Source organism: Lycorma delicatula, chromosome 2, assembly GCF_047948215.1.
Source record: "Lycorma delicatula isolate Av1 chromosome 2, ASM4794821v1, whole genome shotgun sequence".
Lineage (NCBI taxonomy): Eukaryota > Metazoa > Arthropoda > Insecta > Hemiptera > Fulgoridae > Lycorma > Lycorma delicatula.
Genome location: NC_134456.1, coordinates 136,873,856 through 136,897,726, shown reverse-complemented (window position 1 = coordinate 136,897,726; position 23,871 = coordinate 136,873,856). Strand labels below are relative to the sequence as shown.

The following is a 23,871-nucleotide window of genomic DNA, read 5'->3' as shown; positions in this document are numbered from 1 at the left end:
AACCATTTTGTACATTTTTTAATCCCAATTAAGGTAAATCTATTTTCTCAGTTGCAGCTTATTATTTACAGGAAGAACATTACTACATGACACGTTCAAGTTTCCAGAGCTTCCGGTACGAGTTGGGTTTGTTGAGTAAGTAAATGAGACACATGTTTACATAACAGGTTTTCATTTCTAAAGCAATAGAACTTCTAATTGTTTTGTAATAAAGCTCATTTCTCATCATCCAACAAATAGCTGTAACTGGATATCAGAATGTAATTTCTCAACATAAATAAAGCAAACAAATATTATAAGATACAATAATTGAAAAGAATCAAGCAAATCTGAATATTTATTGTATACCTGATGATTCACACATTTGATGATTAATACAAAAATCTAACCTATGGACAGCTGTAACTTCCTACTCATATGGAGGTAATGTCAAACTGATTGAGGTTTGAACTTATAGAGGCAATGTTGAGTTATTGCTTGGGACAAACAGGAAGGTTTATTTATAAATCGAGAGTAAAATCAATTCTGCCCATGTCATTTTCAATATGACTTATTTGCCTCTTGCAACTATCTGACCATATCTGGGTTTTCGCAATACAAAGTCTGTGGACCTGACTTGGGTCAGGTCACAAAGCAGCTGTGTTTTGTGTAGTGAGTTAGTTGGTTGGAGCCAGATGTCTATACCATGGTAGCACTGGATCTTATTAAAATCCAGTGGGCCCTGAATAAGATCCATAACAAAAATCTGTTAAATCCGTTCCTAGCACTGATGAATGGAAGGATAACTGATTCATGCACTTTTTGGGAAGGGATAATGGATTTTACAGGACAGTAACAGTACTTTTATGCCATTGCTCAGGAGAGCCTGCAAGAATGACTCCAACATTCAGAACTTTTGCCACCACATAAACGTGAAGCTTATGCATGGGAATAATGGAAACAAGGTATGGAACTTTTGTATTGCATTGAAAATGTTGAAATGGGTATTAAAAATGCTGAAGTAGAATAAAAAGGCAAGCATGGGGTTGCATAACTTAGGAAGAAGATTAAGTGGCCAGGAAAGTTTGCAATAGATAGAAGGAAAATTAGGGGAACATTTGAATTATGTAAGTACACAAGTTAAAAAATTAAATAAAAAAAAATTATTCTACTCAAAGTAAAATTTTTAGGTATGGGATCAATACCTCCCTGACTGATTGTAACCAGAATTAAATGACAGTGATCTGTATTCTTAAGTCATATAAAATTTCATAAAAATCAGTTAATCCAACCTGATGATTCCATGAAAATTGATAAGTGATAAAACATTACGCTTATTATCCCTCACTCCTAAATGAAATCACCCATATTTATAATCAAAATGACATACTAATTTTATGAAACAGTACAAGTATGTTATTTCAAATCCAGAAAAACAAAAAGAAAAAAGTATTTTTTGCTCTCTCCTTTATACGGGTTTGAATAAGACCAAAACACATTAGAAAGTATCTTAGATAAGTGGAATTAAATTATGTGAAAAATTTACACACCTTTTGAGAAAAATTTTGTATATGGGACCTCTGTAAAGTCCATATTTTCATGCCCCCTTGATTACTTGTGAGGAACATTCAAGGATATCAATGCCTTATACACAACAATTATCATGCCAAATTTCATCCAAACTGTTCCACCCAGTCTGGAAATATCAAGCAAAAAACAAGCCTACATACATACAAGCAAATGTACATACATCTCTTCCAAAAATTTTCAATGCTGAAATTGTGTTTAGAAAGGGATCATGAGTCATCAAGAACTGTAAAAATCGCAACATGCAAAATTTAACCTGATTAGCAAATCAGTAGACTTTACCTGATTATGCTGTGTACTGTGTAACTATAGCCAGGAAAGTAAAAATAACAAATAAACATAAAAAATTAATCGTAAAAAGAAAGTTACATACCAAGAATGGTGAATAACCAAGTAATTTAAGCTGTCTCAATTTACAGTTTATTTCAGCTGACAATTCATTACCAGTACTGACATCAGTAAAACCTGCCACCACAAACAGACACAACTCTCCACAACAATTCGGAGGTTTTATGTAACCAGTAAAATGTTTTCTATTCTTTATTTCAGAAGGAATGTCTAAAAATTGATTATTTTTATCCACATGAAGAAGGACATCTGGAAAAAAATTAACTTATTTTTAAAAAAATATTAGTTAACCATAAAAATATGTTCTCTTAAATACTTGAAGCCTTCACATTCTTTATCCATGCAATTCACAACATTTTTTATCAATCCTAACACAATGTAAAGTGGAGAAAAAAAGTTTTTTCTGGTTCAATAACGAGTGCATACGAGACATTTTGATCATCCGATTCATCGATTCAAAAGAGGTTATTTTTTGACCAATCTTTTTTTGCAAAACGCTCCTTCATTTTTCTACAATCCTAAAAAAAACAGTAATATTTCGAGAACTCATCTTGAAGACCAATTAATAAGATCCCCAAAAACTTGCCAAGTAGACTGTTTTTACATAATTGCATTCAGAATGCTATCTTTCTGTTTCACAGAATGATATAGCATTTATGTACATGATATGTATGATATCACATACATAACATTCACATATTATCATATTATTATGTTTCTATCACTGAAACTGAATGAGCAACTGGTACAGATGGATTCTTGTTTCCAGGTAGAGTAAAATTGCTTTTAGGCTATATTTAGATGAATAAAAAAAAAGCAAAATTCTGCAGGTTTATGGTACCATTCCTAGTTGTCAGTAATGAGAAATGAGAAAATATACATACAAGGTGTGTGAGAAAAGAAATGAAACTGATTTTTTACTTACCAAAGTTTTTATTTTTTTCAAACAGTATTATCCCCTTCAAAGTAGTTCCCTTGGGCAGCTATACACCGGCGGAGTCGTTGTTACCACTCCTAGTAGCAGTGCTGGAAGGCTTCAACTGGTAGGGCTTTTAATTGGTCGGTCAGTCTTTTGAATTTTCTCCAGAATTCCAAAATGACGTCCTCTTAAGACATGTTTCAATTTCGGGAAAAGAAAAAAGTCACAAGGACTCAAATCAGGTGAATAGGGGGGTTGAGGAACTGTAGGAATGCGTTTTGAAGTAAAAAATTTCCTGATGGAAATGGCCGTGTGACACGGGGCATTATCATGATGAAGCATCCACTTACTTGTCTGTAATGTCTGGTCTCACGCGAATCACTCTTTTCCTGAGCCTTTCAAGGACACCTTTGTAAAACACTTGGTTGACAGTTTGTCCTAGAGGAACAAATTCTTTATGCACGATACCCGTACTGTTAAAAAAGCAAATCAGCATGGTTTTGATCTTTGATTTGCTCATTTGACATTTTTTCGGTCGAGGAGATGACAGAGTGTGCCACTCTTCGCTTTGCCGCTTTGTTTCAGGATCATACATCCAGTATCCAAGTATTCATCACCTGTGATCACACGATTGAAGAATTCTTGGTTATTGTGAATCCTCTCAAGAAGATCAACACACACGTTTCTTCGATTGTCCTTCTGTTCTGTTGTGAGGTTTTTCAGCACCAATTTCGCACAAACCTTTCGCACGTCCAAATCGTCTGTTCACTCATAACTGTTCAAATTTAACTGTTCACTCATCATCCTTATTGTTAAATGAAGGTCTGATCTCACAAGAACCCTCACACACTTAACGTTTTCATCATATTTTGAAGTTGAAGGTCTCGCTGAGTGAGGTTGATCTTCAACGTGTTCTCGGCCTTCCAAAAATGATTTGTGCCAGCAGATAATTTGTGCTCTTGATAAGCAATGTTCCCCATAGACCTGTTTCAACTTTTCAAAGGTCACACTCGTGGATTCCCCAAGTTTAACACAAAACTTGATTGCACAACGTTGCTCTAAATTTCGATGCTCCATTTTTGTAACACACAACTTCACTGATAGTGCTGTCAAAAATAATGTGTTGGCTGAATGGAGTTGAAACTCATACTGAGCATGTGGAAGGGATGAACAAACCGGTAGAGTAACCAGTGTTACCAATCTCATTACTTTTCTCACACACCTCGTATAAAGAACCCTCCATTTAATAAAACAATGACAAAGCATCATTTCTTTTTCTGGAGGATGTAATACTTGTTCCATCTGCCAACAAATTCCATTTTTCTAATCTAGAACCGAGAAGTTCAGCCTATGATAACATAAAATATGTGCTAACACTTTTTTAATAGTTGATATTTAATTTACAAGCAAACTGGACAATAAAAATGATAATTTTGTTCAGAATATCAATGTTACACTCTTTACCGTGGTAATTTGTAATGTACTCATATTCTGTGACGTTATATGTAAAGGATCAATACTGATTATATATAAATATAAATTTTTTCCCTTGGGGTTAATTTGTTCTATGTGTAAGTTTGTAATACAACTGCAAGTAGATAAATTTTTACCATCATCTGAAAAATAACCTGAAATATACACATTCATAAAAAATATCCGTTTATAATTTGAATCATAATCTTCTTTAATGTCTGAAAAATCAGAATTACTTTCACTTTTATTCAATTCATATAAATACAATTTCACTTTATTCGATGATTCATCATAAACTTTTATGAACAAAAGACTGAAAAAAAATTATAAGATGGAACGCGTATAAGATGGACATCTCTACACATGAAATTGAAGTTAACCTTTACATCAATAGCTGTTGTTTTATCGTTTTCAAAATTTGTGTTATATACATAAAAATACAGAAATATTGATTAGTGGACAATTGATACTAAAAGAAACAAAGAACATTAGATACAAAGAACATTAGAACATACTAAAAAAAAACAAAGAACAGTAGATGTGGCATACCACATCTACTGATCAGACTGAGAGCTTCTAGAAGGACATATTATAAAAAGAAAGGTGTCTATTTTTTTATGGTTGCCATTTTCAAACATTACATTACATTACACTCTGGCAGTTACAGTAAATTTTTAAGAAATTAACTTGGTAATAAAATAATTAAAACAAGTTATACATTAGCATAATTAGCTGATCTCAGAGGTAGAGTGATAGTCTTTGCCTCCTTCCAGAAGGTTCTGAATTCCTTTCAGGCTTTGTATATTTCATATGCTATGAAATTCATCTCTCATAAAAAAAAGTTCAGCATCTTCAATCAGAAATTTAGTCTATAGTACCAGTTGTAAGTAAATAAATCAACTAATATTAACACTTTTATTACAGAAATAAGGTACATTAACTTTTTCAATAATGTCAGTCATTATTTTACCTTTCTGTGCAAAATAATGACCAAAGTAGCCTCTCTACTACATTCTCAATGCTATGAACGTAATCAATAATGGAAAATTAGAAAACCCAAATTAGAAATACTAATGCAGAGATTAAGGCATCAAGGATAAAGAAATGGTAAATAATCATCAACCCACAGAGAAATTGAGAGCTTTTTGAAGAAATATTACATTTGAATTGAATGTTAATAAAAATAAACTAATTTAATTAAAAATATGCGTAATTAAAATTTTACCAGCTCTGCGAAAGTGTGGAATAAAATAATTAATATGCCAAAGTTCATCTCTATCTTCAACTAATGTTCTAATAGCAATCATTAAATCCTGCAGAATCTCCACAACATCCTTCTTTTTATCAAACGGTCGAGGAATGTATACTGCAGATATCTATATAAAAACAATACATGCAATATCTTTTATCAGAAAAACAGAAAATTAATTAAAACCAAAAATAACTTTGCTGGTGTAGAAAATGATAAATCAATGGAAAAAAGATGGGTGATTTGCTAAATCATATTTGTCATGAATTTGTTTTCTAAATAAATAAATAAACACAACAAATTAGATTACAAAATAATTAAGCATTTCATATCATAAACAGCAGGTGAGCTATCCCATCGATAACAATAAGAAACAGTTCAAGCATTATCATGGAAAAATTAAATTTGTAAGAAAATCTATTATCAGAGCAGCATTATTAAGTTCAAAATCCATTAATAACAAAGAGAAGTGGTTGCATTTTACATCAACACACAAAAATAATGATACAAAATTATAAATAAATAAAACAGATGACAAATACAGAATAAGAAAACAGAAACCATAAATTAATTTTTTAATAATTTAAACACATGTTGAATTACATTAGTTTCAGTAATTTGAGTTAATATGGACTGCAGAGCTCTTAGATTACAGAAGTACCTGAATTACTGGCAAAGTAAAAAATAAAGTTAATAAGTTATCAATATTACAAAAGACAAGTTATTTCACACAGTACTACATGAGACTTTTAATTACGCTAATACGTTTGACAATAATAGGTTATACTAAATTAAATAAATAAAATTATAAACTTAACCTTAGGCATTTTCTTTTTAGTAAATAATACATTATATTTGTTTTTTTTTTTTTTTAAGAATACAGTTTTTTCTTGGCTGATACTCTTATATTTTTAAAAAATAAAATGTAACTCGGCATCACTTACGCTGCAGTTCTACATAACTATCTCTTCTACATATCTCCAGAAGATGAGTCAATCTGAGTGTGTAACTTTTTGTTGTCTGTCACCTTCGTCTTTCTACCTACTATCTACATCACCTATTGTCTGATGGTCCACCATTTCATTATGATGTCAATCATTTTTTTTTGTCGCCAGAATCTAACTGTTCCTTAGTTTCAATTCTCGTGAGTGAGTTTTCACAACCCATTATTTTTAACATCATCATTATCTTTTGAACTATTTTCACAAAAAGTTATGATTCTTCAAAGAAATGTGTTTCAATTTTTTCTACGGTTTCTATTTTAATTTCACATCACACATCCACTTGCAATACATGGGTTCTTTTATGTTAGTTCTTTTGAAAATCTGTACAATTTTCTGCAATTACAATGCACCACTTACTCTTCTGTGATTGTGATAACAAAATTGCTGAAATTATGCTATAGAATTCTTCCATATGCCCCTTACTCACCAGACTTTGCACCTTTGCTAAGTCTTAATATTTTCTGTTTCCAAATATTAAACAGTGCCTTGCTAGAAGAAATTAATTTAAAATAATTATGTTATTGCCAAATCATTAGCCTATATCAAAGACTTTGATAAATCATATTATAAGGATGGGAAAAAACTTGAACATCATTAGACTAAGTGTTTAAACCCACCGGGTTGGTCTAGTGGTTAACGTGTCTTCCCAAATCAGCTGATTTGGAAGTCGAGAGTTACAGCATTCGAGTTCTAGTAAAGCCAGTTGTTTTTACACGGATTTGAATACTAGATCGTGGATACCGGTGTTCTTTGGTGGTTGGGTTTCAATTAACCACACATCTCAGGAATGGTCGAAAAGAGAATGTACAAGACTACACTTCATTTACACTCATAAATATCATCCTCATTCATCCTCTGAAGAATTATCTAAACGGTAGTTACCGGAGGCTAAACAGGAAAAAAAAAGAAAAGACTAAGTGTTTAAACTTGAAGAAGATATGTTGAAAAACAAAAAATCTTTTCCTGAAAAATTGTTGTTTTCTTTATTTTTCCACTTATTTTATTTGAGCTTATCAAACAACTTAAAAAGTTTAAATAATCTCTACTTTTGCGATTTAAATTAAATACAAATTATATACCTTTGAAACAAAATCTGTTATTTTAACTGGTAACCGATTTCCTCTGTATTTAGGAAATTCTAACTCAACATTCTGATCAAACTGGATAAGTTCTCTGCATAAAGTATTCTTCATATTGTTACCTTAAAAAAAAATTATAAGATCTTAAAGGATAGATAAAAAGAATAATTTTATACTAAAATATATAAAAAAAATTAAATAAAAACACAGCAAAAGTGATCATTTTCTTCAAATTCTAAAAGTAACACCGACAAATTTACTATCATGAAAAATTTACCCACAAAGAAACTGCAGAAGTTTCTGTCAAATTAATAAAAGATTCAATACCTATAAATACCTAAATATTTAGTACGATACATATATTCCTGTTTAAAATATAATATCATCTTTTATGGTGCCATCAAAAAAACAGAAAGTCTTTTTAAGATATAAAAATGGGTTCTACGATCATGTAAACTGATGTATAGAAAATTATAAATGTTTACACTCATCCTTATTATTTAATTTATTAATTAAAAATATTTATAAATGGGCAGTTTTTGCTAAAGAGAATAGTTTGTTGCGTAACTCAACACCAATAATTTGACTTAATAGAAAGGATCTTATTATATGCTTCCACTGCTGTTTTTAATAAACTGCCGAATAATTAAAAAAAAGTTCACACCAATTTATTAAAAAATACAATTAAAAGATTTCTTTTACAATATAATATTACTCTCAAATTTTTAACTAATATAACAAAGTTTTTAAAATCCTAATTTTCTGCATCTCTGTATGTTAAAATACGTGCTCAAATTTCATTAACGTCTTCTATATTGTAATTTTTTTATAATTATATTTTTGTATATTTATGTTAACATTATTTCATGTTTTTATGTTTTAAAGAATTAAAACACGTCTTAACCATATCTATTTATTTTATAAATAACTGCTTATTTTATGATGCTCTTCTAATCAAGGTTTTATTATAGTTTCCCACGATCCAGCCAGGAAAATGAGAAATGATCATATTGCAGGTTTTCAGAGCCCCATTGTGGGGGGCTCAACAATTACTGAGTGATATCACTAAATTAATGAGTGACTATTTGGTGCAGCTTTTGGGTTGGAGGTGTGATCATGCGGTTTTTTTTTTTTGAGAATGAAGAAAGTGCTGCAGTTACAGTCAATGTGGAGTACTACTGAAAGATACCAACCTCTTGTTGCCTAAATTGGAAGAAATGGGTGTGACTGACATTTATGTCAAGCAGGGTGGTACTATGAGCCATTCAATGATTGCATTATTGCATGACAAATTCCTAATACAGATAATGTCATGAAACTGATACATCAACTGGTAGCTTGGATTGTGTGACCTAACAACTCTTAACTTTCTCCTTTGCGGTGTTGTGAAGGAGCTATGCCGATAATTCACAAACAGTTCAAGCGCTTAAAGAGAATATTCAAGCTGTTCACAGATTAATGCCGCAATTATGTGAAAACATTATGCAGATTTTTTTTTCTTCATAGGATTAACATTTATAATACAACCTGAGGTGGCCTTTTATCAGATAATGTGTTCCACATTTAATCATAAATTTTATAATTTAGATAGAAATAAATAACAAAAAATTTTCAATAAATAACACGTTTTAATAAATAAATAATAATTTAAAATGAGTTTTCTTAACAGAAAACCATTTAAAAGGAACCGCAGAAGGTAAATGTAGTGTTATGTTTTATTAATTCGATAAAAAATATTGAGAGATTACACAATCAAATTTCTTACAAATTATTATTTACACTTGAGTATCTTAACATTAATAAAATAAATTAATTATAAGTCGCAAATGATTATTATAAGATTAAATGCAAATTAAAATTATAATTGCAACGATATTAAAAAAAAAATGGATAAAATAACCACAATAAAATATCTTTAATCTCTTAACATGGTAAAATATAGACAGCAGTTAGGCTGTGTAATGTTAATTACATTAATATAAAACTAAGTTCTACTTGAATCACTGTACTACTTACCAAATTCTGATTTTATTAATGATACATCTAAAACTCTTGATGTAAGTTTTTCACTGTAATAGTTTTTAAATGACAAATGACAAAGACACTTAATTAAAGATTTAACATGTTTATCCAATTCCCATTCTCGTTCTTTACTCTCTAATTCAGAAATTATTAACTGACATGCTTTATCCGCCGACTTAGTATTAATATTAAATAGTGATATAATTAACATAATCTTTTCAATATCCTAAAACAAATAAAAAGCACACATTGAAAAATAAATCAATCTAGTTTACACGTTTTACATTTGGTCCTTTGTGTTAAAATTTAGTCTTGTAACAATATTGTTAAATAATTGGAGTTTCTAACAGAGGTGGATAAGGTTTCTAGACCAGTTTTCTCTTTTTTGTTATAGAATCTTGACTTCTTGAGCGGTACTGTTTACCCTGTTATTTCCACTAACATATTAAAGAATGCCTATCAACCTCGGATAAATCTACTTCTTATCAAATTACCAGCAACATTAGAGAGGTTGTACGTGGGAAAAGTGTTTTTTTTTTTACAATGTAAAATTTAAATGTAAAAACATACATGTTTAAGAACTAAACATCCAAATAGATAATTTTATTTCTTTATATTCTGTTTCAATCTGTATGAAAGGTGACTGATAATTTTTTGCAAGTATCAAACAAACTCATTCATAATTAATTCTGTTGACTGTCGATCAACAACTTGAGTAGATCAAGTATTTTGATTTGTGAAAAGTCGATGAAAGAAAATTTTGTGATAAAATTATTACTTCCTACATTATTTTTTAAAAGGCAAAACTGCACAGAAAACTAAAGCCAAACTGGATAAATGTTACGGTAAGTCACCTCTATTGATTAGAATAGTTTAAAGAGTTTGGTTATTTGCAGAGCGGTTATATGTATACAAATAATATTGAATGTTCCAGGTGGCCTGCTGAAGTTACAACTGCTTAGAATATCGAAAAACATCCATGATATGGTGAGGAAGGATAAAAGATTAAAAGTGCATGAAGTCACTAAGACAAAAGATATCTCAAAAGAACTGAATTATCATATTTTAAACAAATATTTTTATACATGTGAAATATTTTTTTTTTTTTGTCTTCAGTCATTTGACTGGTTTGATGCAGCTCTCCAAGATTCCCTATCTAGTGCTAGTCGTTTCATTTCAGTATACCCTCTACATCCTACATCCCCAACAATTTGTTTTACATACTCCAAACGTGGCCTGCCTACACAATTTTTCCCTTCTACCTGTCCTTCCAATATTAAAGCGACTATTCCAGGATGCCTTAGTATGTGGCCTATAAGTCTGTCTCTTCTTTTAACTATATTTTTCCAAATGCTTCTTTCTTCGTCTATTTGCCGCAATACCTCTTCATTTGTCACTTTATCCACCCATCTGATTTTTAACATTCTCCTATAGCACCACATTTCAAAAGCTTCTAATCTTTTCTTCTCAGATACTCCGATTGTCCAAGTTTCACTTCCATATAAAGCGACACTCCAAACATACACTTTCAAAAATCTTTTCCTGACATTTAAATTAATTTTTGATGTAAACAAATTATATTTCTTACTGAAGGCTCGTTTAGCTTGTACTATTCGGCATTTTATATCGCTCCTGCTTCGTCCATCTTTAGTAATTTTACTTCCCAAATAACAAAATTCTTCTACCTCCATAATCTTTTCTCCTCCTATTTTCACATTCAGTGGTCCATCTTTATTATTTCTACTACATTTCATTACTTTTGTTTTGTTCTTGTTTATTTTCATGCGATAGTTCTTGCGTAGGACTTCATCTATGCCGTTCATTGTTTCTTCTAAATCCTTTTTACTCTCGGCTAGAATTACTATATCATCAGCAAATCGTAGCATCTTTATCTTTTCACCTTGTACTGTTACTATGTGAAATATATCCAAGTTATATTCAAAACTGTGGGTTGCAGTCAGGAAACAGATTCCAAAGAAGGAAAAAACCATTCCATCAGCAGGAAAGGTACGGTCACTTTCATGCACGTCATAATCTTCAATGCCATTTTTTGGAGAAGGGTAAAACGATTATAATTTGTGCACAACGGATGACTGTACCTCCTGCTCAGACATTCTGGTACTGATGTGGGAACATGACCTACAGGTGTGACTAGTCAGCTGCTCCCCTTTATACAGTTTTAAATAACTACCCGCAGCACCCCACCACAATCAGTTTTCTTCCTCAGTCTGTATGACAAAATTTCGGTGTATATTTGAAGATTAGTTGAAAGTGATTTTATCTAATGAAATGCAATTCATTATAGAAGGGTATCCACAGTTATCTGAAGGCAGATAAATAGAGAATCTGTTTCTTGCAAAACAATGTTCGGTCAGTGAAACATCTGGCAAAAAAAATGTTTTGAAGATATCTTTCCCTTGAAGGACGTAAAGTATTGTTCCTTTTGAAGGAATAATGAATACATAAATATATATGATTTTAAAAACAGAATTCTACCTCTTACACCAAAAATTTTCTGACAACAGTTCCCTGATCTTCTAAAGTGGCAAGAAACATTATGAGTGACAATAATATTAATTTGTTACATCAACAAGTAAACTTGGCTGATCTCAACCCTATAGAGGATTTGCAAAAGAAACAGGAAATTTAGACTGCATGATAACGAACAAAATAATTTAGCAATGTGATCTGTACATCATTTCAGGATGAAAAATTTAAAGAATACGTAAAAACTAATTCAATCTGTGCCAAAAAGAGTGAAAATGTGATAAAATATACAGGTGAACATATTTAATACAGAATTTTTACAGTTTAAACCATTAATCCGCATAACACTGCAGGGTTTGATCAGATAATAGTCCTGGATCAAATCCCAGTTGGGCTCAGCATATTTCACATGGTACAAAAATTCATCTTTCATCACTGGCTGTGATCTGACAGATCAGCCAGTATCGCTTAAAAAAAAATAAACAATTTTCAAACATAAAAAATAATATAAGGACGAATGAATACATTTATTAAATTATAATTATTATAGATAGTGTAAATGTTCATACCTACCTTTAACCTCGCATTTTTCGGAGTCGATAAAAATTGTTCTATTAGATTGTAAAAAGTCTGAGGATGAGAGATATGTTTTGTGGCAGTTATTAAAGCTATATGCACATTAACTTGCAAGCCGTATTTATCCATGATAGTCGATAACTTATCTAATAACTTTATGATGTGACCTATATTTTGATTTTTCTGTGAGTATCTCACAAACTGAAATTAAAAACAATATAAATTGTAAATAAGAAATATTTTCACTTAATACAATTAAAACTTAGCTAACTAAAGTTTATTCTTAATCTCATTTCTGCTTCACTGCCTTTAATTCAAAGTTTATTTTGTCAATCCGAATAAGTTTTTCAGATATAAAAAATGTAGTCAATAATTTAATAACAAATGTGATATACTATAATACATAAATAGTACATAGTAGAGGAGTACATGTGTACCATTTACATGTATGGTAAATTCTAGTAATTTAGTTTTCCAAACATGGATTCTTGTCATGCAGCATTTACAAGTTGTCAGCACAGCACAAATACCCTTCCACCTAATTTTCTCCTACTAACTGCTACAATCCATAATCAATCTTTTTTAGTCTTTAATTATCTAAATGCTCACTTCTTTTTTTTTTTTTAATTTTAATTACCTCAAGACTGAATATCACTTCCATTTAAGATGGTTACAATCCTGATAGGTAACCATATTTGGCTTAAAGAAGAGACAACAAAAAACCAGTATGCTTTGAATGAATGATTGTTATTCTTGGCAATAGCTAAGGTGTATTAATAAATGATAGGTGGTAAGTCGCCTAACTGGCCTCTATGGTGCAAATGGTAGCGTCTCGCCTTTCATCTGGAGGTCCTGGGTTTGAATCCTGGTCAGGCATGTCATTTTCACACGCTACAAATCATTCATCTCATTCTCTGAAGCAATACCTAACAGTAGACCATGAGGTTTAAAAAAAAAGGTGGTAAGTCACCTACAACAATCGACTTATGTCGACTCAACATACATGACTGGAGAATCTTTAAACTGACTGATCATTGTTAACATGGATTTTGCATGAAATGAGACAAATATTCTACCAGGCTAAAGTTGAGGGTGTGAGGCTTAACCAGGAAAGAGCAATTTTAAGGTGCATAACGAATAGTTAGAGGGTTTGAAAAAATATGTGAAATGTTATTCAGATCTATTAGAAAGGAAAGAACAATGGAAAATAAATATTTTTAAATATAGTAACTAATAAATTTTTTATTAATGAAATTGATCATTGTATCTTCTTAAGTTAAATATATTCTAAAATTAACTAAAATCACCATATAAATTAAACTTGTAACTTAAAAAATAATCATTGTTTAAATTACAACCTGCCAAATATAAATATTTTTAATAATTTAAAGTTTGTATTTACTACAAAGTAAAGGAAAAAGTAAAAATACGGTAAGTACAATACCATATGTTTTAATGAGAATTATTATTACATATTTTTTCTTGTATTTTTGTTATCACTAATCAGTTCTGGATAAAAGCAGTGTATTTATATATACTAGCATATATCCATTGCGGCTTCGCCTGCAACATATGGTTACATGCATTTCCTGTCACAGTTAGAGAGTGTTTATATAGGTCAGGGGTTGCTTCAGTTGCCCTTTCTTCTAGCCAGGAAGCTCTGCGCCCCCTAAAACTAACAGTGTATTGTAATTTCTTCCGAGCAACAATTTGGTCAGAACAAAACCCACTAGCTGGTTTTTAGATTTACAAACCAGAATTAATGTTTAATAACCAGATTTATTACGTTTAATGAGAATTACAAACATAAACTGTCATCATCATGTTACCAAATCTCATAATGATTTATTTAATAGTGGTAGCGTAAAAAACAGCAAAATTGATAAAAATAATTTACGTTTTTTATCCCTTAAAATATTAAAATATAAAACACCCAAAAATGATTTCTAGATATTTATCTGAAAAGTATTTTCAAACCCACATCTAGTGAATATATCATTTAGTATAATCGGAAATAGGAAAATTGGAATCATTGTTTAAAGGTTTTTACCTTTCTTCACCCTTTCCAAGGTCGAATCTTTTAAATATATAGAAACTAATTTTTAGATAAACACATGAAGATTACATACACCAAAAATCAACTGATATTTTCATTTGTTATAAAATTTAAAAAAATGGTCGGGTTTAAAAAAAAAATCAAAAATCCATTTTAATCTTTTAAAGTATGAATTTCAAAAATCTAGAAATTCATTACATACACTAAAAGTCAATTTGATATCTTCACTTGTTACTGAGAAATGAAAAAAAAATGAAAAAAATAATTAATTTATTTGTTACTCTAATTTTAACCCTCTGAATTCGGAATTTCCAAAAAAACATTTTTTAAGTCCACACTTGCACTGCAAGAAGAAAGTACATACAGATTTTCATCAGTTTATCTTCAGTAGTTTTTGCTGGGTGTTGATTATGAATCAATCACAACATGTTCTTTTACATATATGCGTAAATATAAATAAAATAAATATATATATAAAAGAACATAAGAAAGGTATATGTCAAGTTTGTTCTATTCGTATGGTATTTAAAATAATTTTCTAGCATCCCCCATTGCAGCTTTGCCCATGCTATATAGTTACTTGCATTTCCCATCGCAATCACGGTATATTTATTTAGGTAAATAAAAATGAAAGCTTGTTCAATTTGTAAAAAATATTAGTGTATTGTAATTTCTTCAGAGCAACAGTTTGGCCAGTGTAGGAAGTAAAAATATTTTTTTAGTAATCTAAGAATGTGGATTTCAAAACAGTCAGCCTCCATCTTAAAAATATTAATTATAACTGATCACCCATTCTTCACACGGGTAAATGTATATTTTGCCTGGCTTAACATTACCTGACAAACAGTACTTGGAGGTGACTGTACTTCACTTCTCTTTTTTTTCCATTTTTTAATTACTTTTATTTTAGTCAAGTAACCAGAGATACATCGCAGTCAGTCACATTACACAGGCAGTAACAGTGACTATGTTGGTGGAGCCATCAACACGCCTCTTAAAAAATCAAAATTTAAAATACCCAAAAAGGTTTTTAAATATTTATCTGAAGAGTATTTAAAAACCTCCAATCTAAAAACTATAGATAAATCTGATTTATCTAAAGTCTGCAAATTTACCTTAAGTCTCCAACTGTAATATCTACTATATAAGACAAACAGGACGCAAAGAAGACACAAAGTACTTCTTTCTACCATTGACATAATCATTATAAATATAAACATCATCAACAAGACAAAATTTAAAGTAAAAACACTAAATGTAAAAATTATGACACATTTGAACTCAAAAACACATAAGGATTACATTTTTAAAGAATGTTCAATTTATATCGCATTCTTTGAACATATCTTAAAAACCAAAAGTTCTTCAATACCTTTCCAGAAACCATTCACCATACCAAATGATGTAAAACTATGTTTTTGATGGCAGATTTTGAAGAATCTTGATTTAGAGTAAGAGCTAGTTCAGATTTAGGTAAAGTTTTTATAACTTTCACCTTAAAGTGTATTATAGTAAATTTTAAAACTGCTCTATATAGTGAGACTGGCAGCCCACTGCATGTGAAATAATTAAAAAAAATCTTTTTGGAGAGTACTTAATGGTCTGCTGAAGATGTTCAGCTGTTACCGGTTCATCACCGCTGTGTCTAATTGTTCTAAATCCTTGGAGAAAAAAGTGTGATTCAACCCTGATTATTACATTCTAGTCATCATAACTTCAAGATTATTATCATCTCTGGCCCAAGAGAAAATGCTTTCCTTCAATGTAAGTATCAACAACTATTTTATTTTTTATTTTTATTGGATTTCTAGCTTTCACTCTGCCTCAATAAGCCTAAGTCGTGGCCTGACGAATCAATGCTGACAACAGTAGCCAATAAATGTCTGTGAAGGTCTTACTTGACTTCTGAGGATGAATTTTATTATTTTGTAGAATAATTTTTTATCCATCATAGGAGTTGTTTTACCTTTTTGTTCACATGTGCTCTTTTTTTTTTTTAGAAAAACCATTTCTAAGTCACTGTGTTCCTAAACCAAATGCAGCAATATCTCTCACAATTGTAGGCACAGACGATGTGTCTACAATTAAGATGTCGGAGCAATAATCTCTGGCCTTTTTTTAGGAGTGACATTAATGTAACTAAATGATCAACAAAAAATATACACCGCTACAAAATCTCATCCTGAACGGAGACAAATTGCAGTTAAACAAAAAACAGGTCAGCTAGTTGAAAGTCAATCTCTTGCAATAGCCAAAAGCAATTAAAACTGGTTTCAATTCCAGTAAAATAGAAATTTAATGAAAAAAGCCAGCTAAGGTTTGATTAACTTTCCCCAACTTTGCTTCTGACAAACCTTTATTTCAAATAAACCATTAGGTTTTTAAATATTAACAATTATTTTTATTTAAAATCAATCAAATAAATTATGAAATACAGATAGGAAATGATCTTAAATATCAAATTTGGTAAACAATTTTAGAAATCAGTTTTTATAGTGTTCCTAGAGGTTCTAGCAATATTTCACTAGCTGGTACTGAATGTACCAAGTTACCCTGTGTAAAAATTAATAACGTGTTGTGCATTTCCTTACATAAAATTATTTTAATTAAATCTAGCGGGTTAATATAAAATCTGTTTAATGATATCAGAAGAAAACTAATAAATCTAAAATAGGGTACCACCTTACCCGCTTGTCTGAGGGGATGCAGACTAGAAATTATAGTCTTATAAATTTTATGCATCTAATCACTCATAATTTTTGCATTACATTTTAAAAATTTCATTCATATCCCAGCTGTTTATTAATCCATTTTATTTAAAATAAAAGGCTTAACAATTTAACTAATAAAATATTATTTGATAAAACAATATTTACATTGGTGAATGTTAAAAAATTTGAATGTCAGCCATTCTGGGATTTTCAAAATTATTTATTTTGATGCTGATGGAAATTTCATTTAAGTATCTCAATCCATTCTCAACATATAAATTTTTATTGGAAAAACAAAAAACGGCAAAGGGAAAATAAGTGAGTTAGATAAAATGTATTTATCTATATGAAGGTTTTGTTTATTTTTATGTCCTGAATCAGTCCTTAAGTTTGGCAGACACCTACCACGACAGCCATGTTGTACAGAAAGGAAAAAGATTGGAGACAGAGGGAAAATGAAGTGAGATAGGAGATTTGTTTACATGAACTTTTTTGTTTACTTTGATATACTGGGTTAATTAGGCCAAAACCTCCCAGGACATCCTGTTGGGGAAAAAATAAAAAATAAATGGTACCATGATTTTTGAACCTTTGTTCAATATGGTCAAAAAGTATGCTAAAACTGGGATGTATAGAGCCTAATTTCAACTTTTTTAGTCAACCCATTTTGGAGATAAAAGGTGAAAACTGTGTAGGAATAATGTTGGATATCCTTCCCCCCAATTGTGATTGACTTAAATTTTTTTAAGTTTAAATAATTTAATATTAAACTTCAATTTTCTACAACCGCTACACAAAAAGTAAAAAATTTAAAATGGTAAAAACTATCCTTCTTTTTTAATTTTTCTCAAAATTTAATACCACCAATACCCCATTGCAGCCATTTTTTGAGCTATTTTCGAAGAATTCATGTTGTGCCAGTCTGAAGATATTAATCAAAATATCAGCCAACAAACATACACAGAAAATATATGTGTACATACTTCTTCCATACATCTTCTGAAAATTTCTATTTTTTTTTTTTTTTTAATTTTTTGATGTGAAATGTCTATAAAATCACACTGAAACATATGGGTACCAGAACAGAAATTTGTAGTGTAACAAAAAGTTCTATATCGTCCTGCCTTAAAAACTCCCTAACTATTACTCTCATGCGGTGTCATTTTATAACTTACACGGTCAGCTCGCCGATACGACCTTGAATTTGCATCACTGGTGAACAGGTTGGCGGGGAGGGGGCACAGCACAGATTGGCAAAAAATTGGCACTCTCACTCAATTCCATTCACTGTAGCTCACGATTTAGATGTGATAGCACGGTGATTCGTGTATTTGTGTTCAGAGTTTGTTGAGACAGATCGATTTAAGTAATAATAAATCTACTTTGGACAATATTTATGAGTAAAAAATTAAAGTAAACATGTAAAAAAAGTATAAAAATTCAATATGTCAGCCTCAGCCTGTGTAAAAGCCAGCTGGAAATATAAATTACGCATATTGTTGGAAAGGGGAGGCTATGGGCCACACACCTCAATGTTAAAGTCACACCCCAAAGTCCAGTGCCGAGCAAGTGAGACTGTTTCGGGAGTGTCGCAAAGCTGGCATGGCACACTCAGTGAAAGGCGCAAGCACCTCTACCGTTGCTGCATCCGAGCTAATGGACATAACTACTGAAGATAACACCCATACATCTGTCGTCCCTGGGCTGATGAATATAACATCAGTTGAATTGATGCGATGCAGGACCATTGGTGTGCAGCGGACAAACGCTTCAAAACAATCTGTATTTGAAAACTATTCATTTGGTCTATCTTGCAGTGTTTGTAACTGACTTTGGTTCAACAGAGATTTAAAGCAGGCAAAAGCTCGCAACATTCCTCTTCAGACTAAATGCCCTGGTGAAAATGTAGCAGCAGGGTACAAAAATGTACCTTGTTCGAACTGCCTATTGTGTGAGTTTTTGCAGCCTTAGGTTCTGCAATCTACAGAAACCTACAAAGCTTCACACGCTGCAGAGAAATCATCCTTGATCCCATCAGTCTGTGTGGCAATTCCGCCTTGAGAAAACATAACATCGGCAACATATGGACTGGTGGACGTGAAAGTCGAAGATCATCTGCTGTTTACCCTCGGTGCCGTATATACACATCACAAAGCGTCGGTTGAAGATGTTAAGCTATGTCTTTATCAATCACTCCTGCCATATTCAGCAAACTTGATAAGATTATTACCAAGCTCTCGACCGAGACCAAGCTCTTGGAGAGTCCGATCATTCTCTGTGGCGATTTCAATAACGATTCACAACACAACAGCTCCCTTACTGACTTCATGAATGAATTCAGCCTCCTCAACAACGTGTCTGCAGAACCAACAACACTGGGCAACACCACCATTGATTGTATGCTCACCAGACATATTGATTTTCATATTATACCTTATGTCTTTTGGATCTCATATCACAGACCAATGTTGAACAAAGTAGTCGTTGAATATTAGTCTAAATAAATATATCATGTACCATTTGGTGTCTGTTTTATGTTAAAATTAAATTTAGTACGCAGTCAATGTCTTGTTTTTATTTCAATCCAATACACTAAAAGTGACTCGCTGACATACAGACTGACCAACTTATCTATAGAGTTGGCTAAATGAAGAAACTAAAATTTTCCATTGGAGACTTTCAGTTTTGTTAAAAAAATATGATGTTGGCGCTCCCATTTAACTCTACAGATAAGTTGGTCGATCTATAGCTCAGAGGAACTTCATCCAAGGTCTGTAATGTTTCACCTTAAACCAATGGTTGTGTGACCTGACACAGCCCCACCCGATTTTTTTGGGCTCAGGGGGAAGTGAAATGTCAACATTTGCAAAAAAATTAACATCAACATTTTGGTACAATCAATATATTAAACCTTTACAGTTATAGCGACTATATAGCAGCAATAGGGTTATAGCTAGAAAAGTAAAAATTGATTTGTCTAATTAGTTGGCACACTATAGTAAAATCAAAAGTAAATCTGGAAGGAAAGGATAGAAGGAATAAAAATAAAAAGAAAGTACAAGCTACTCATTAAGGTACAACGTAAAAGAAGATAAACAATTTCTCAAAGAGGTTAGCTTCAATGTCCTCACTGAGTTACAGTACTGCTCATTCTGTTTACAACCCCCTGAGGAAATGGGGATATTATTATAAAGTATGAAAACGGCTCATTACAGATGAATAATTTTGTTTTAATAGTTTATATAGAAAGGGGGTTCAAATATAAACTGAAATTTCAAAGCTATAATCAATTTACCAAGTACAATGAAGTGACCTGGTGCACTATTTCTCAGTGCAGTTTCTTTCCACCAAAATGGCCTTGTTCTTACACTGAGGAAGTTTTTTATTTCAGCAGACAAAATATCTTTGATCGCCTGTTAATACATTACAGAGAGGCAATAAAGAAGATACTGCAATGTTGCAAAGACTGGACTTTATGAAGAGCGGGATAGCATATCACATTCAAGCTCTAACAGCATATTTATTTTCAAAGCATCATTGTAAAAATAAGAATTATCCTGGATGAAATATCATGTTGAGATATTAATAATCTTATTTCAACATTTTTGGGCAATTCCCCTAATAGTTTGCTGATTTTCTTCAACTTTTGTCTGTTTATTATCAGTAAATGGGATCTAGGCCAATAAATGTATAGTTAGTTCACTTCTGATTTTCTCCTATCCTTGTCTGACCAACACAAAAAACACACACACACACACACACACAGAGTGAGAGGTGGGGCACATCCTGTCTGAGGACTAATCAGTGAACTATGTATCCTGTCTTTCTCTTTTTTTTACTGTCTAGCCTCCGGGAATTACCATTCAGGTATTACTTAAGATGATGACATGTATGAGTCTCTAAATGAAGTGTAGTCTTGTAGAGTCTCAATTCGACCATTCCTGAGATGTATGATTAATTGAAACCCAACCACCAAAGAATACCGGTATCCACGATCTAGTATTCAAATCTGTATAAAAGTAACTGCCTTTACTAGAACTTGAATGATGGAACTCTTAACTTCCAAAACAGCTGATTTGGGAAGATGCGTTCACCACTAGACCAATGCAGTGGGTTTGTATCCTGTCTAGTGCACATAAAACATATATAAGGTAATATCCCAAAAATCAGGTATTATAATGCTAATTAATTATACATGATACAATAATGTAATACAAAAGAAAATACTCACCTTTACCACTGATGCTAAAGTAACACGGTCAACATTATCACAGTGCTCAATTAACATCTCAATAATATCATTCATCAGCTCAGCTGTTGATATTCTACTTTGAGATTTAAAGAAACCAGCACACACAATACCAACTTCTTCAATTGTTAATGACCTAATTAATTTACTGAAAAAATACTCAAGTTCATAACTGGATTCTCCTTTTGGTATATGTCTTATTGTATTTAAGTAAAACATCAATTGAACTAAACCTTGCTTTTGCAATCTGAAAAATAAAACTAAAAAATAGAATGTACGTATCAATGCATGTGCGTATGTAAAAAATTCTAAATTTTCTTCATCCTGTCAATGTGTATATAAATATGTGATCAAATTATCTCCATTAATACCTTGACAAATATCTATAATTGTGTGTTAATGTTTTAAATACGTAATGTGGACATTTATCTCATTTATTTTTTATTTTATTATTGATTCTGTACGCTATGATGCTGCTCTGACCACAGTTTTACCACGGTTTTCCTTGATCCATCCTGGGAAATGCTAGAGCAGTTCTGTTTTTTATCCAAGGAGTAGATCTAATAATCTTGATGTGATCTATATAATATATATTTATACACCAATTGAAATGTATTCATCTAATTCTATTAATTATCTAATAGTAAATTTTACTAAGTAAATATTTTATCATATTGAAATCTGGTTTAAAAATTAACGATTAATGTTGAAAAACAAATGATTCACAAAGAATCTAACAAACCTTCAGGAAATATTCTACTAGTGAAAATAAAGAAAGTTCATATATACATAGGTTTAGAAATGCTTAATTAGCAAATGTTAGCTAGGGAAAGATTTCGCCCTGATTCTGTACCTTCAACAAAACAAGGCCAGAATGTAATTCTCGAGATTCCAATTACGGGAGAAATTTAGTAGTTTTATATGAAATCTGACCTGAAAAAAATAGGTTCCAGAACTACATCTTTAGCAGTTTTCAAAAAATCTGGGGTACAGGACAAAAAAATTAGGTAGAAAAACACACAAATGTATGGCATAAAATAACTTTTTTAAATGGATAATAAAATTGTAAAAGTTTTAAATAAAATTTGTGGAGAATTTGACTCTTGAGTAAAACTGTATGAATAAAGTCCTCAGAAACTAAATAAAAACATAAGAATTTTGAAGTTAATTAAAAACAAAACACATCATATGTTGAAGTAGGAGCATTAGATAAATTTTATTTTTCTAGTGTTTTAATGTTAATACAGTTCCGAGACCTATTTTTTCAACTTTTCTGGTCAGATTTCAAATAAAACCACTAAATTTCTCCCATAATTTGAATCTCAAGAATTAGTCTGGCTTAATTTTACTAAAGGCACAGAAATAAAGGTGAAATCTTTTGCCAGTTGAGACTCACTAATGAAGAATTTCCAAATTTAAGTTTATATGAACTTTCTTCTTTATTTTCATCAATAGAACATGTCCTGAAAGTTTGTTACATTCTTTATCGATTGTCCAGTGTAATTTGTTCTGTATCATTTTAATTTTAAAAGCAGAATAGCTCAACTAATAAAGATACTAAACTGAACAGTACGATTTAAATACAAATTTTAGAGCTGTAAATTTACAAAATTAGTTGATCTAGTCATAAAATTAAAAATAAGAATAGTATAAAGCATCATTAAGTTGATCACTTTAAAGAGGGGGAAAATAAACAAAATTGTCATAGATCGTAAAAAAGAAATACTTGCATATTAAATTTTCATGTTTGTCTAAAGTTACCCGACTTTAAGGTTAAATAACTTAAACTTATGTTTAAAAATGCATTGGGGATATTTGTATGTATTAATTTAAAAAAAAAACAAGTGTTTATTTACAATTTATTTAAGTAAACACTTACTAGCTCTTTTGATGGAGCAAATAGTCTGAAAGTAATGGATAACTATGGCAGTACTGTTTGTTCCTCTTTTATTAAGTAAGATTGCATTTTCTTGGATAAATATTTCAAGAATAAAATAAGACTCAAAGTGGATCTCCAGGAGGGGACAACAAAAGAAAGTCACCAAAAGATACAAGAACCAGAAAATTATAAGTTTAATAAAATTGGAGGTAAGGTAATTTAAAACGAGAAATGGATAAAATAAACAGAATTG

At 31.0% G+C, this 23,871-nt stretch overlaps 1 protein-coding gene across 2 annotated transcripts in view; it reads right to left on the bottom strand.

Annotated features, from left to right (window-relative positions):
• LOC142319240 (FAST kinase domain-containing protein 5, mitochondrial) overlaps positions 1 to 23,871 on the bottom strand; it is a 45,695-nt gene that overhangs the window by 6,778 nt on the left and 15,046 nt on the right. For both annotated transcript variants that reach the window (XR_012755145.1, XM_075356283.1), the window contains exons 2-7: positions 21,722 to 21,986; positions 12,721 to 12,924; positions 9,655 to 9,886; positions 7,639 to 7,760; positions 5,532 to 5,682; positions 1,940 to 2,163 (exon numbers count right to left, since the gene is read on the bottom strand). Coding sequence is in view for 1 of the 2 variants with exons in the window: in XM_075356283.1 (XP_075212398.1) it covers positions 1,940 to 2,163; positions 5,532 to 5,682; positions 7,639 to 7,760; positions 9,655 to 9,886; positions 12,721 to 12,924; positions 21,722 to 21,986 (1,198 nt within the window). In the remaining variant the exon portion in view is untranslated. The remainder of the gene's footprint in view (positions 1 to 1,939; positions 2,164 to 5,531; positions 5,683 to 7,638; positions 7,761 to 9,654; positions 9,887 to 12,720; positions 12,925 to 21,721; positions 21,987 to 23,871) is intronic.